Source organism: Phyllostomus hastatus, unplaced genomic scaffold, assembly GCF_019186645.2.
Source record: "Phyllostomus hastatus isolate PE091 unplaced genomic scaffold, TTU_PhHast_1.1 phas_contig_148, whole genome shotgun sequence".
In the NCBI taxonomy this organism is placed as follows: Eukaryota; Metazoa; Chordata; class Mammalia; order Chiroptera; family Phyllostomidae; genus Phyllostomus; species Phyllostomus hastatus.
This window is the reverse complement of record NW_025333607.1, coordinates 6,277,355-6,292,760: the sequence shown is the minus strand read 5'-3', so window position 1 is coordinate 6,292,760 and position 15,406 is coordinate 6,277,355. Positions and strand designations below refer to the sequence as shown.

General features: G+C 49.2%; 1 protein-coding gene across 6 annotated transcripts; it reads left to right on the top strand.

Moving 5' to 3' along the window:
- The first annotated feature begins 187 nt into the window (after positions 1-187).
- ARV1 (ARV1 homolog, fatty acid homeostasis modulator) lies at positions 188-12,813 on the top strand. Of its 6 annotated transcripts, none has more exons than XM_045817845.1 (6): positions 188-419; positions 1,888-2,007; positions 4,033-4,186; positions 5,576-5,800; positions 6,574-6,756; positions 12,612-12,813. In XM_045817845.1, the coding sequence occupies exons 1-5, from the start codon at positions 213-215 to the stop codon at positions 6,714-6,716; spliced, it is 849 nt and encodes a 282-aa protein (XP_045673801.1). In that variant the 5' UTR covers positions 188-212; the 3' UTR covers positions 6,717-6,756; positions 12,612-12,813. The 6 variants fall into 6 exon arrangements, with proteins under 6 accessions (XP_045673801.1, XP_045673779.1, XP_045673790.1 ...); XM_045817823.1 differs by lacking the exon at positions 12,612-12,813 and adding an exon at positions 8,025-9,298; XM_045817834.1 differs by lacking the exon at positions 12,612-12,813 and adding an exon at positions 7,272-9,298.
- The last annotated feature ends 2,593 nt before the right edge of the window (positions 12,814-15,406 follow it).

Sequence of the window (15,406 nt, the reverse complement as noted above, 5' to 3'; positions counted from 1 at the left end):
GCGGCTGACAGGTGGGCCGTGTAAAAGGGGCGGAGAGAGAAAAACAGCATTGCCTCTTGGGAGTTGTAGTCCTTGCTGGCCCAGCCTTGGGGCCCTTTTCGGTATTGGGACTACGAATTCCAGCAAGCACCGGGCGGCGCAGACTTTCCGGTCTGGCGTCTGACGTCTTCTCTCACACTGAGTCGGAAGTTCTGGGCCTCAGTGGCGTAGAAATGGACACTGGTGGGCGGGGTGGGCTACGGCCCCGCAAGGGGAAGCGGGAGGGGGTGACTGCGAGAAAGGGGAACACCGAAGAGGTGTCAGCGACTCCTGCTGCCGCTACCTCGTCCACCTGTCAGTACAGGTGTATTGAATGCAACCAAGAGGCCAAGGAGTTGTACCGAGACTATAACCACGGCGTGCTGAAGATAACCATCTGCGTGAGTTGCCAGATGTGGGGTGTCCTTGGAAAGAAAATGGCGTGGCGAGATTTGGGGACCAATCTCTCCCAGCTTTTTAGGATGATAAAAATCGAGTTTCAGGGTCTTCTAATCCAATCTTCAAATGGATGCTTGGCAGACCCGTCCTAGGCCTGTCAAACCTTCACATGAACACCTGTAGTGACAGAGAACTCACTACCTTTCTCCTGTTGGTCCTGTTTGCTGGTGAGACCTAACTCTGTGAACGGATCCACGGGCGGAGATGGATGTGGGTGTTGTGCAGAGAAATCGAAACATCGGATTAGGTTGACATTTGGGTTCACACCAAAGCTATTTCATTTTTAGATATTCTCCCCTTGGTGGACAAATGTTACCATTCTTACACGCCATAATCCATATTAAATTCTCATAAAATACTTTCTTTTCAGGTTTCGTCCATTGTGGTTATTGAATGTACAGTATTGCGTCCAAAGCACTATGTAGACAATGGAATATAAAAACCAAAAATAAGTAAAATTTCTGCCCTCAAGGTGTTCGTAGTCTAGTTATAGAGAGTAACCTTATGTTTAAAAAGTCACAAAATTGGAGGCGTTAGCAAAGAACCTGTCCCATAAGAGGTGGTCAGTAAGTTCTTGTCCCGTTTCTGATCTTCTGGTGATCAGGGCGAAAATAGCCCTGTAGTTATATACAAGAGATAGACAAAGTGTGAATGTGTACCTATTTATTGTCAGTTGGTATAATCACTCAGGTGCATGCACCCTCAATTTGTTCCTCTCACAAGTGGTTTCCCCTGGCTTGGAAAAATGTCAGCCCTGGTTAAATGTATCCACAACACACATGTTTGATAGGATTTGCTGAGCCCAGGAAGCCTTCGTTTGGATATCCTAGAACCCGGCTGCACAACCCAGCTCTGTCCACGGAGCCCAGCGCTCTCCAGTGTGTCTCCTGTAGCAGAGACGTATTCTCAGTGTTATCAGAGGAAAAACAGGCTTCTCTTGCTGTCTGCCATCCCAGCGTTGCTGGCCCTGTGCCACATTCTTTACCCACTTGTAGCCCTCAGAAGCTCTGGGCACAGGGTTACTTTTCTGAACCCTTTTCTCCAAACCATGTTTCAAGAACCACAAAGCTGGGGGCCTTCTGGCCAACAGGCAACAGTTTATCAAGGAAAGTACATTGTACTTTAAACAGTTCCTACAAGTTGAGAGTACAATTTTTCTGGGATACTTTTCTGCTAAAATCTGTCTTAAATCCAATATCTTTTTAGCTTAATATGTGATTAAAAGATTACTATTTCTAGTCTAGAAGATTATATTCTGAAACCAAGTCTTGAATAGATGAACAGTTTGTATCTGAATAGAAGGTTAAGTAAAATACCATACGAGTCCAAAAGAAACTGCTGTTTTGAAGTCCTTTAGGATTTCAGAATGTGTGAATTTGCTTGTTCTAATGTTATTTTGCATTGTTTCAGAAATCCTGCCAGAAACCTGTGGACAAATACATCGAGTATGATCCTGTTATCATTCTGATTAATGCTGTTTTGTGCAAAGCACAGGCCTACAGGCATATTCTTTTCAACACGAAAATCAACGTGAGTTGTGATCATTTTGTTCTTTCCTAATTTTACTTGATGATGCTTTTGCATTTTAGAAGCATAATACTCACCTTGAACAGAATTAAAAAACAGCTCACTAAAAAAGAAATCCTAATGAGGGTGGGGTTTTATTTGACAATGTGTAGAAATTTCTAGAAATAAGCATTGGGTTTTTTTTTTTAAGTACGCTGTGTTTAGTGACTGTTTAAGAATGTGGTCTTTGACAAACTGACAAACCATAATCTGAATTGCCTTCTCATAGGTTACCTTTTGAAACTGACACTAATTATTTTTAACAATAAAGTTAAATATGTTCAGGTAGGGAGAGAATTACACCTGTAAGAAATAATCAAACATTCAAAGATATTTTAAAATAAAATATTATTATTATTTACTATTATTTTTATTTTTATTTATTATTATTATTATTATTGCATTTTATACTCTACTCTTAAAGGAATATATGAGGTGAATAACAACACTGAACTTAATCAGAGAAGTCCTAATTTATAAAGTTGGATTTATCAAAATATATATTTAGTGTATTGAATTGTGAAATCTTTAAAAGTTTGGGTTGGACTGACAGATAAAATACAGGACACCCAATTAAATTTGAAAATCAGATAAACAAGTGATTTTTAGTATATGTCCCTAATATTGCATGGAACATACATATAAAAAAAATTTGTTGTTTATCTGAAACTCACAGTTGGGTGTTCTGCATTTTCACTTGCTAAATCTGGCCACCCTGAGTTTGGGTAACCCCAACATGGACAGTAACAGTGAAACTTACTCATTCCTGTGGCCCTCCCCAAGTTAAGAAACCAGGGCAGTTTTAAACTACTAGAGCATTGATTCTCGAACTTCACTACACATCAGAATGACTGGGAGGGAGGGTGGGGGCCATGGTTAATCCTTCCAAGTCAGAGCCCCACCCCAAACCAAGGAAATCAGAGTCTCTGGGGATGGGGTCCAGGCGTCCGTATTCCGCCCAGCTCCCAGGTGGTTCCACAGCGCAGCCAGGAGAGCCAGGGCGTCAGCTGGAGCCCCAGTCCCAGCTGCGTGGGCTTGCACACACCGGTTGCAGTCTGTCGTAATAAAGTTCAGCCCAGAGAGAAACAGAAAGAAAAAATTCTCATTGCCTAGTCGTTTGTGTTTTGCTAAAATTTTATACCCTTTAGAATTTCCAGCTGATTTGCACCTTTCACTTGCTGTCTTCCAATATATTATTTTAGACTCATCCAGCCTAGGGACATTTTTTTTTAAAAAATCCACGGTCAGACTAACAGTTTCTTATGCAGTATCATCGAATCTTCAGATTAAATCTTCTTTTCGCTACTTCCACCTACCCACAAGTAACATAAATTCCATGCTTGTTTGTGTCTATAAGACCAGTGCTGAAAATTTAATGAAGGGTGCACTTCTATTTAAAGCTGTGATTCTTAACTAGGGGTGCACATTGAAATCCCCCCCTCCCTCCAGAACTGTTTCAAAGTATGCATGTCTAGAACGTACTCCCAAAGACTCTGAGTCGGGACTGGGGCCCAGACATTGTTAGTATTTGAAAAAATCTCTGCATGTGATTCTGGTGAAGACATTGTTAATTAAGAACCACTGGCTTACAGACTGAATACAAATACGCACTTCACTGGGAATTTCAGGATTTGAAAAACTACCAGGTAGAACATTTTTCTTTTCTTTTCTTTTTAAGATTTTGCTTATTTTTTAGAGAGGGGAAGGGAAGGAGAAAGAGAGGGAGAGAAACATCAATGTGTGGTTGCCTCTTGCATGCCCCCTACTGGGTATCTGGCCTGGAACCCAGGCATGTGCCCTGACTGGGAATCGAACCGGCAACCCTTTTATTTGCAGGCCAGCACTCAACCACTGAGTCACACCAGCCAGGGCTAGATAGGACATTTTTCAAAACCACAAATACTGTACATACTGTGTCTGTACCTATTGGTATTCAGTACAATTAATTCTTGTTTACCTAATGAATGGCACTGTCTTTCTGACTACCAGATGCACGGAAAACTCTGCATATTTTGTTTGCTTTGTGAAGCCTATCTGAGGTGGTGGCAGCTTCAAGATTCAAGCCAGAACACTGATCCCGATGACTTCATCAGATATGCTAAGGAGTGGGATTTCTACAGAATGTTTGCAATTGCTTCTCTAGGTAGGAACATCAGCCCTGCTTTCTCTGCTCTTAGTTAACTGGCACTTGTTCCTGTGATTCAAAGTAAGGTGCGTGGTAAGAGGAGCTAGTTAGTATAGGACTTGAGACTTAATTTTCAGTTCTACCACTAACCTACTAAGTGAGTTTGTTCAAATTATCTGCTTTCTTACTTTTTATTTGTTACCACACCTGTGGTATGGAAATACCATGAGTAAATGGTCTTTATCCATCAGATGGATATTATCAGTTTAAAGAGTACTCTGAGACATAATATTGTTGATAAAATCCTTAAATATAAGTATAATTTTCCAGTTTGAAAATGACCTGGGCCCCATTGTTACTAAGACAGATTGGTAATTGCCAGGCATTACCCAGTATCATGTACTAATACAATGTAAAGAGAAGTCGTACGTTCAGGAATTGCTGTGCTTCAGAACTTGAACTTGTGACTCAGGCCAGAATTGTGTTGCATTAATTTCTGTGACTATTTTATTACTTACTGGTTTCCATGCCTCTCTGCTTCTAACATTCTGTGATTAGGAAACATTGTCATCCACTCCAGTGTCATCTTTCTGGACCACATGTCCTCTTTTGTCCTCCTTTTTTTCTCTATCTGCTGTCACTCCCTTGATCCTCTCGTCCAGCTCCGAGGTTTTAAAATTCATCTATATGCTGAGAATTCCCAATGTACACAGTAGCACTAAAAATATCCTTAAACATATCACATTAGCCAGGAACTAGAACCTAATATAATGTTAAGCTTTAAAGCAAAGCTTCTCAAAATTTCTAAAGGTTCACTGCTTTATGGCCTCTGTGTGTGAATACTTCCTGGAAAGATAAGGAATTGAACTCAAAGTTGGCTAAAATCACGAAGGGAAGCTTTCCGTGTGGGTGACAGAGCACTCGAAACCTTGTGGGTACCAGGCACTCAATACATAGTGGAAGAATGAATAAGGACAATGTCTTCCTTCGTAATTCTGAGGATGGGCCCATCTTACAGATTTAAAACCCTCCACTCCTCTGTTCATTCTCCCCTGCGGGGAAGTGGGGACCGAGCACTCAGGATGGTCCAGCAGAATCCCACTTCCAGAAGGAACTTCAGAAAATTGATAATTGCAGTCTGGGCGGAGTTACCTTTTCTTCAGTGGATGGTGAAATACTTCATGAAGGAGTAGTTGAAATATGTTCCTGAAATTATACTAGAAGGATTTGACACAAAAGGGGGAAAAAAAAAGGAGGAGGAAGAGAAAAAAATCTGATCTTGATGAAGCGTTGAATGAGGCCAGCTGACACGTTGCGTCTTGGGTTGTGGTCTATTCGTTTTGATGGGGCTGTGGTATTTTTGGATAGGGACATTCTTATTATTTTTATTTCCCATTTCCTTCTTAGAACAAGCTGCCTTTTTAATTGGCATTTTCACTTTCCTGTGGATAGAACGATCCATCACAACCAAAAAAAAACCCAACTTTGTCTTGCTGCTGAAAGCCTTACTGTTGTCGAGCTACGGAAAGCTCTTGCTGATCCCCGCGGTCATCTGGGAGCATGAGTACACACTGCTGTGCCTGAGGTTCATTAAAGTCTTCGTCCTCACCTCGAACTTCCAGGCGATCAGAGGTGCGTTCCTGCTTTACTCTGTCCTCTCGGCTCTCCACACACGTGAACGCTTGTAGCCTTCGTTCCAGATCACAGGTTTTATGTAACCAGTTAACCACTGTCAGTCTCCGCAGAACAGTGGCAATGCCTGACATTTCTGCAGTGCTTTATACATGGCGTGGTTCGTATTTTCTCAGTTTAACCACATGCTACTATGTCATTTTCAAATGTTTTCCCATGCATCGTCTCTGTCCTGTGGAGTTGGCAGGACAGCCATTGTCACCTCCACTTCATCAACGGTTCGTCCAAATTCATGTGGTCAGCGTCGCCAAGCCAGGGTGGGTGCCACCGCACCAGGGAAGAGAGGGGCCCTCGTGTGCCTGCGTTTTCCCACACCTTGGGAGAGGCGCCACTGTAAATGAGCTGTGAGCTGATACTTTGTATCATAATGCTGTTGTCTAGTCAGCTGTAAAACTAGGAGTACTGGGTTTTTCTGCTATTCTCTCTATGATCTTAGAGTCTATATTTCATCTTTCCTCTTCATAGTAATGGGAATCTGCCTTGATTCCGGGAGTGTCTGTGTTACGTGCAGACGCTTTGGTTCTCTCCAAAGGTGTGCCGTGGGGAAGGTGGGAGGAGGTTGCTGCACAGATCAGTAGGGACAAATAGAGATTTTCTAAAAACAGCTTTACAAAGCAATCCCATTCCTACCACTTAATTTAGATATCACTTAACAATGTCAATGTCACGGACTTAAGCTCCAAAGACCTTACCAGCTGCCTCTTCTCCTCCAGTGACACTAAACAGCACCCGCAAGCTGTCCCTCTGCGCCATCCTGTGCGGCTTACTGATGGAGAGCACCATGGTCTACTTCTTCAGGAGGATGGAGTGGGACCTCGGGAGTGACTGCGCCATCTATAAGGCGCAAGACTTCTGAAGAGGAACCGAAGCACCCGAGTGTGCGTGCGTTCAGACAGGTACCCTTCTCAAGTGAGACAGATGTCATTGTGGACAACCAGGGCCCTTCCACAAACATCCCCGGCCTCCAGGACGTTAGTGCATGTCTCACAGGGTCCTTCACTTTTGTCATGCTCAGTGACACCCACATCTGTGTCTTCCCTGCACCTGGAGCCCGTTCTCACGACTCCTCTGACTCCTCCGCCCCGACTCACTGCCCGGGGGTCTCAGACCCCGGAGTCTGCCCCGCTGACAGCTTCTCCTGCCCTTCCCAGCCGTCCACCCCCTCCCTGCCAGCATCCCTGCCAGCATCCCTGCTTGTGCGTCCATTAGACGTCTAGTCCTGCGACCCCGATTTCTGCTTCTGACTTAGTTCACCTCCCTCTTATCCACACTGCAACCTAGAGGCAGTTGCTGAGCCCCTTGAAGTCCGCCAGCTTCTTGCCCTTCTGTCAGACTCATGACTTGGTAGAGCCATTTGGTGAGTCTTCCCATCTGTTTTCTCCATAAATCACGGTGGCTGTCGCTCGCTCAGGCCCTGCCTGCATAGGCAGAGACCCTTCCTCTGCCGGACCTCTGTCTCACCGTCACCTCTAGTGAACCTCCCGGCAAGCGGCCTGAAGTCTCCCCCACACGCCTTATTCCTGGGTCTGCCGCCACTTTGCTGAGAACGGAGGCTGTTACGAATTCCTCGAGCTTCCTTCTTCACCCCAGAACTTCTCTGACGGGGCGTCTTCCCTGCCCCTGCCCTCCCTGCGGTGGTCTCGGAGCTGCACTCAGTGTCCTCGTCCTCCCCGGCTCTCTCCGTCCTGCTCGCGTCCCCCTCCCTGCGGCCTGGGCAGACCCCTGGGTCCCGGCGCCCAGAGGCAGAAGGACACGGAGCCCTGTGAGGGCAGGCTGAGGCAGTGCTCCGCTACCCCTTCCTCGTCTGCTATATGGTCCTCGTGGGCGGCTCCAGGCCATCCTCACCCCTGTCCACTCTGCCTCCATGCAGAGCCCTTTCCCCTTAACTTTCCTCTGGCAGTGTCCCTGGTCCCCCATCACTCAGACGCCAGCTCATCCCTCGTCATCATTCACGACGGCCTCTCTGGGCCTCGGCCCTTCCTGGTGCCACGCACGTCTCTGTAGAGCTCCTCTCTGCTGCCCCCTGCCCCCCCCCCCACACTTCCTACCATTTCTGGGGCCGATACAGGAAATCCTTGTCTCTTCCCAAGGAACCATAGTTCCGTCCAAGCTTCTGTGTGGCCCTCCTTAATCTGGTCCTGATTAATACGGCTCTTCTCCGCAGACCCGTCCCTGCCCTTGTCCTCCGCCACAGTCCCCTCCTCTCAGGGACGAGCTACACATTCCCCGGGACCCGGCGTGGCCTCTTCTATGCCCACCCAGGCCCAGTCTGTCATCTTGGCTCCTCTGCGGAAGGAAGACCTTTCCCAAACCCCTTCGCTGGCCTCCCGGTGCCCGACACCCAGGGCCAGCGTCCTCAGCAGTCGCGGGTCCTGGATCTCCCAAGACTGTCCCCGGGCAGATGCTGTGCCCCCGTCATGATTTCTGGTCAGGAACACAAGGTCACCGTCTGGAACAGCCACTCGGAAGCCGTTGTCCTCCGCCACATCAGCTCCATTGTGTCAGATGCTGTTCGCGTCCACGTGTTCGTGCCTGACGCCCCTGGACTCCCCCAGGTCTCTTGGTGCCGAGAAACCATGGCTGAGGCCCCCCGTGTCCCCCATCGTGCAGGGCCCGGCCCAGTGAGTACGTGGTGGGTGGTTCCAGTAGACGGGGCCGTTCCGCAGACCCCTGTCATCACCCACAGCTCGTTCTTTACTGTCTGTGGCGTGACCAGCTGCATCTGGAGAAGGCAGATACAACCAAGCTCCTTGTTCCTGTTGAGTAAAGTTTTGGGTGTACTTCCTGAAAAAGAAGGCAATGCTAACAGCATTCGAAACCCCGACCTACAACCCCTCACCCCTGCGTACAGGAAACAGCCTAACCACATACAGATACTCCCAGGCCCACATAGAAACTCACACAGACACAAGGGATGTTGTGTGCAACAAGCGAGGATTTGTACATTACAGATCACTCCAGGTAAGTGCTGAAATGAAGAGAGGAACATGCATTCATGATTCACAGTAAAAATCTGTGCTTCAGCCCTGGCCGGGTAGCTCAGCTGGTTAGAGCATCGTCCTGATACACCAAGGTCTCGGGTTCAACCTCCATCAGGGCACATGTGAGGATCAACCAAAGAAGGCATGAAGAACTGAAACAATTCAGATCAATATTTCTCTCCCTTTCTCTTTTCCTCCCCCATCCTCACTCTCTCTAAAAATTTTTTTTAAAAATGTGTGTTTCATGCCTATGGCATCTTTATATCTTTTAAATGTTAAGTTACTGCCTTTAAATAATATATTTACAATAATATTTTGTATTCTTATAACAATAGAACTTTTAATAAAGTCAGAATAAACTGACCAAAATGTAAAAAACTTTTTCAATTCAGTATCTTTCCCTGTAACTATGTTACCTTTCAATTTGGCTGGTCCAGAAATAAATAACTAAAAATAACGCAGTTGTATACTGTACAAGGGTGAATTATATCTCAATGAAGCTATTTTTACATAAATCAATATGACCTTCCCCCTTCTCTCTAGCCTTGTTTCACTCACTAGTTCCTTTCCTCATCGTTTACTTACGCATTAGACAGAAACCACTGAGCACCTACCGTGTGGGTGTCAGACACTGTGAATTCGGTGGTGAGTAAGATGCGTATTTAGAAACACAAGCAGCTAGCTGCAGTCCAGCGTGATAAGGGCTGTGAAAGGCAAGTGCGGGGTCCTGTGGAAACACACAGCAGGGACACCTGCTCCAGACTTAGGAGCTGAGAAGGGGTCCCAAGAAGCGGGGGACAGGAAAGGAACTCCCCAGCGTCCCTGGCAGTGTGCGCAGAGTCTTAGCGGGCGGAGAGTTGTGTGTGTGCAGGGAACTGAGCGTTGATAGCACGAGTGGGAAGTGTGGGCAGCGGGCATCTGTGGAAAGGTACTGGGAATTCATGTAAAGGTCAGATTATGAAGGGCCTCGTGAGCGGTCATTTACCCTGAGGACAAAGCGAAAACAGAGCACGGCCAGTTGGGCTGGCACCCCAGAGCAGCCACGGGGTGCTGACCACCAGACAGAGCCTGTGTGTGAGAAGGTGCAAGCGGGGACACTGGCTCACAGGCATTCAGATGAAAGGAAAAGCCAACTGAAAAGCAAGGAGTCGCCAACTGACATAAAATGTCCTACGTGGATCATAACTCTCAAATCTCTGATCCTCAACTCAGACTAGTGAAGAGAAACACATCACCCACGTATAAATGCACGCTCCGTGCATCCACAGTCTTTCCTGATCACCATAGAGGTGTCTGTTCACTTTTTTAAATCGAGTGTTAGATACCTCTTTCCTCGGTGGCAGCGAGGTGTCGGAGAGCAGTGGTGAGCTGATCTGGCCCAGCTCTGATCCTCGACTCTGTTCAAAGTGCTCTCTCCTCTCTCTCCCAGGAGCGAGAACAGGAAGGGCGAGAGCAGGGAGACCGCAGCGGGGCTGCCGCCCAGTGGCCAGGCGGTCCTTGGAGAAAGTGGCCCCTTCTCCCACTGCCCACCCATCCATGTAGCTCTTCCTCCTCTGCTGGCTGAGGCCCTGCGTTCTCAACGCAGACGAAACACTTCAGGTACAAACGTCGAAAGGGTTGTACAGGGAAAACACATATGGCCACCACGTACATTTTATAGTTCTTAAGTGTTGCCCTTTTCAAACAAGTTTATGTTTCTGAGACTGCAGAACTGCTCCGTTACACGGGGACGTTGTAAGGTAGGTGGTGGCGATGCTAATGCTTAGAGCGATGTCTGTTTTCCAAGTCACCCCTCTGCCCCCAAACCAAGATGTTGTCTAACAATGACAAGGGAAAAAGGAGTTTATATGGAAATCCACTTGAAGGCATAGCAATTAAATCCCTTTCCCACGTCCCCACTTCTCCTGAGAGGCACGTGTGCTCAGCCATCGGCCGGGTCTCACAGGGGCCATCCTGACTGCCCGCGCTGGCAGCGGAGCCCAGAGCCAGAGGGACTCGGCTTCCGAGCACACTGCAGGGACGTGAGCGGGGCACAGGAGACGAACAAGTGGCCTTTTGTCGGAAGACTCTCCGTCAGAGCCTTTGAAGCCCTTTGAGCTAAATTCGGAGGAAAACATCATGGTGTACACATGAGCCAAAAAAAGAATATTTTTAGATTTTCAAAATGAGACCAAAAATGACTAAAAATTTTTAAACTATTTTTAAATCTGTCTTAAATGAAGAAACGGAAGCTTAGAATCAAGGGATTTGCTCAAGGTCACAGGAGCGTAGAGGGACAGAATCGGGACTAACACCCTGGCCTCTACTCCTGGTCTAATGGTGGAGGCGGGGTGGGGGCGGTCCTTGGGTCTATTTTCCCGTGTAAAGAAAGGGGATAATTTCCTGTTCTTCAAATACAGTTAGGAGTAAAGGACGAGAGAGCTTTAAGTAAATACAGAACTTAACGGACTAAAACCAGGTTCAAATATCAGTCCTTTGTCTCCGAGGGACCGAGCGGCGGAAGAACATGCGCAGTGGGTTCCGTTCTCCCCTCCGAGGGAAGCTGCGACCCTTCGGAGTTGTGTTGCGTCTTTCTGGTATTCACCACGAGGTCTGACCGTGTCCTTCCATTACAAAATCAGGGACACAGTCTAAAGGGACATGTTCTTAACCCAAGACTGAATTTAACATGGTCTCTGGATCCTGATGAGCCCGCTGAGGAAAAGTATCACACAAGCAAGAAGCTCAGTACCCAAAACAGGATTCGACTTATTTATTCCTATTTAACAAATATCTGTGCATACTGTAACTTTGTGCCAGGCCCTGGTTTAAGGGCTTTGTCATCGTTAACTCACTAAGTCCTAGAAGATCCCTGTGGACTAACGTTGACTCCAAGAGCCAGCTGGACGTGTATCCCGAGGACTGGGTGCCGAGAGGGTCAGCGTGTTCGGCCAGCAGATCGATCGATGACGTCCTGTCACGGCACAGACACAGAGCTAAGGGGGGAGAACATAAAGGCACCTAGGAATCCGTTAGTTTCCCATGGATGCTGTAACACATGGTCACAAGCTTGGGGGTTTAAAACAACAAATTTAGTCTCTCCCAGTTCTGGAGGGCAGTAGTCCCGTCACTTTCCCTGGGCCAAAGTCAAGGTGTCGGCAGAGCCACGCACCCTTCAGAGGCGCGAGTGGAATATGTCCCAGGCCTCTTCCGGCTTCCGGTGGCGGCTGATTAGGGTGTGTCCTTGGCTCGGGGCCACATCAGTCTCTCGCCCACCTTCACAGCACCACCTCACGGACATCTGGGCTGGCAGTTAGGGCCCAGCTGGATGACCCAGGATAAGCTGGTGATCTTGAGATTCCTACCATAATCACATCTGTGGGGGTCTTATTTTCAAAATAAGGTAACATTTACAAACTCCAGAGATTATATCTTTGTCCAAGATATCTTGGTGGCTCGGACGGGGCACAGGGGGTGCATTTTTTGACCTACCCCCAAAGTCACCTGGCTGATAGCAGCCCCTCGACACACACACAAACACACAGCCTCCCAAACTTGATCAGGACACGCCGTGAAAAGTCACGGGGAGGCAGACTCCAGGGCAGTACAGAGAGCTCTCTGAAAAGTCCCTTGCGACACAGTCACCTGCCCTCGGGGCTGTCGGAGCACACGCCATGACCGGCTGTGAGTGACAGAGGTCCCGCATCAGCTGGGCGCGGATTCCGTGAAACCCTTCACACTTCCTTGCGACCTGCAAAGAATGCTGTTCTAACTCTTCTCGTGTTTTCCAGGAATCACCTTGCTGGGACACCGTGGGCAAGGAAATGCCAAGGCCAACACCTGCCCTAGAACTGGGCATTCACCACCTGTCTCTGGCCTTCACTGGACTTCAAGGTCAGAAAGCCTCATTGATATTCTGCCAGCCAACAGCCCTTGTCTGTCTCCCAGCAGGGGCTCCTTGGGCTGGTTTTGCACCCGGTTTCGCCTTCCCTGTCCTGCCCTTGTGTTCCCTTTGTGCTGATTTCTAAACCCACTTTTTAAAAAGACTCGACTTGCTGCATTGTGTGCATTTTTACAAAGTGGCCTGAAATAGTTTTCGGAACAAAGATGATCTGTAAGTCCCATCGACCCATTTCAGGGCAGCAACTGTGCAAGCAGGCACCTGGAGTGCCTCCCGCCCTGCGGGGCGTGCTTCCGTTCTGCGTGGGCAGCAGGGGCCGTCGGGTCAGCTTCCAGGTCTCCTGCTGGCCCCCTCCAACGGAGCTCTCCGCACAGTGGAAATGCCGTGGTCTGCACGCCGAGCCTGTACAGGTTCACGGTCAACGACAGTCATTAGGGTGTGTCTGATAGGAACTCCTTGAGAGAAGTCATGTGGGGCATGACGATTACAGGTGTGTTGACAGGAACTTGTCTTCCCTGGTATTTCTGCCAGGAAGGCCAACGGGGACTGGCCCACGGTGGTCCAGTGCCCCGTGGGGCTACTGCTGGCTGCCCTGTGCTGGTGAGGAACAGTAACTGCAAGCTGAGCCGGGTGGGAAGCAGCCTCCTCGCCCCAACCTCGTCATCTGATTCCCGAGGCACCTCTTACCGTGGGCTCCATCAGCAGCGTGCCCTCCGACCTCAGATCCCCGCGCCTTTCCTACCTCAGTGCTGCACTCAGGAATCTCACGGGAGCTTCCTCGTCTCCATCCACGACGATGTCCTAGAAACCATCTTAAATGGTCTCTCCTCCTCCCCGAGCCCTGCTCTGGCATTTTATCATCCCGACAGGAGGAGAAAGAAAGGGACTGAAAGATAAGGTGCTCTCCCCCAACATCCCAGAACAGAGCTGCTCCCTCTCAAGGGAATTGGGACATTTTCTCAGGCTCTGTGGTGACTGCGGCTTTCACCACGGCTATTTCTTTCATCCTCACCGGAGGGTATGTTTTGATTTTAAAGAGAGAGGAAGAGGGAAACATTGATCAGTTGCCTCCCATACCCGGCCACCCAACTGGGAATCGAACCAGCAACCTTTTGGTGCACAGGACGGCGCTCCAACCAGCTGGGCCACCCAGCCAGGGCCGCCCAGTCTGTGTCTAACGCAAGTGCGCCTCCCGCCAGCATCGGCTGTCCCCGTAACAGTGGTTTCCCAGTCCCTGGGGCCCCGTTCCCACCCATCCCTTACTTTCACTAAAGCTTCTTTGTCTCGGAGATAAAGTGGGAAGCAGGGAGAGGGGTCCTCCTGCCTGCGGTTGGCCGATGTAATTACCCTGTTGGTACTGCCCCGTCCTCTCCTGTCTCAGGCACCTGCCCCTCCAGGGCTATAATTCTGCCTCACAATCGCCTCATGCTTTAGTTTCCCTAAGACGGCTTTGTTGGTGTATTTAGCAAAGGTTTCACTCAGCATTCTGGAGGCACTCGCCTTGCTTGTGCTAGTTCCTCAGCAGGTTGGGAGAACCAGACGGGAAACTGGGTGTCTGGGGGCCTGTCCTCAGCTGACCAGTGGCCAGCGAAGTGAGGAGAAAGGCCATGCACTCTCACCACATCTGGCTGGAACAGGGGCAAAGGCAGGCCATTGACACCTTCTCCACAGCCCACCCCAGGTCATCCCGAGGCCCCCACACTCCCTAGCGTTTTCACCCAGGAAACTGTGATCTAGCAGGCCGGCGTCAGCGGTCCTTCGGGTGCAACTCCGATGTCACCTTCCGACATAAGCCCTGCCACCTCCACACAGGACGGGCTCAGGCACGAACCTCTGGACCGAGAGTGCAGCCTTTCAGGGGGACGAGAAGACCGGGCGTGCTTGGGCGTTACGACCAGTGACTTGTCTTCGGGCGAACAGATGAAACCGAACAGCCAGCTCGCCTGAAGCGGCGCTGGTGGCCGTAGAGCCTCCCGTGTCCCTTACGCCGGGTGGATGTGTGTGAGCACAGGCTCTGAGCGACGCCGGGCCGGCGCACGTAGGAGTCAGACCGAGACCCCGCTGAAACACACCACACAACAAGCGATTCAATAATGGATGGAGCCCCGTGCGGCGGATCTGACATCTCCCCGGCACCGCCTGTGCCTTCCACGCAGACAGAGCCTGAACCAACCGCACGGAGCCTCCATCCAGCTGTGCTCTCCCTCAGCCACGGCCTTGGGCAGGCCACTTAACCTGCGTTTTATTGCAGAAATGAAAGCGGTTTAGGAACGCACACGGCACTTCACACAGCAGTCTCTGGAGGCTTCGTCTCTGGCATTCCTTCTGCCCCACGGAGAACTTCCCCTTCAGGCCAGCTCAGAGGCTGTCTCCGCCAGCACCCCCAAGGACCTGCTGAGCCTCCTTCGAGGCCGCCGCGGCCCATGTTTCCTCCCGGGTGGCGACAGTGACCTCACCTGTTAGGTGCTCGGGGAACTGTCCCATCTGCCTGTGCTCTTCATGTGACTCATCCTGTGTTCTCCGTGCCTGGCTCAAAGGGACCCAGGAAAGAGCGAAATAAATGTCATTTGAGTGAATGACATCGCTCTGAATTAGGAATGAAAGCAAGGAGCCGGTGGGTTAAGTGACTGCTGGAAGGCTAACGGAGCTTCTCCAAAACTACCTTGTCTGTTGCCGGACAGAGGA

What these genes read in the sequence shown, in the direction of transcription:
- ARV1 (XM_045817845.1), top strand. Translation starts at nt 213, where the DNA reads ATGGACACTGGTGGGCGGGGTGGGCTACGGCCCCGCAAGGGGAAGCGG. An exon ending in TGCTGAAGATAACCATCTGC is followed by an intron (nt 420 to 1,887) that starts GTGAGTTGCCAG and finishes GCATTGTTTCAG; the next exon opens with AAATCCTGCCAGAAACCTGT. An exon ending in GAACTTCCAGGCGATCAGAG is followed by an intron (nt 5,801 to 6,573) that starts GTGCGTTCCTGC and finishes CTTCTCCTCCAG; the next exon opens with TGACACTAAACAGCACCCGC.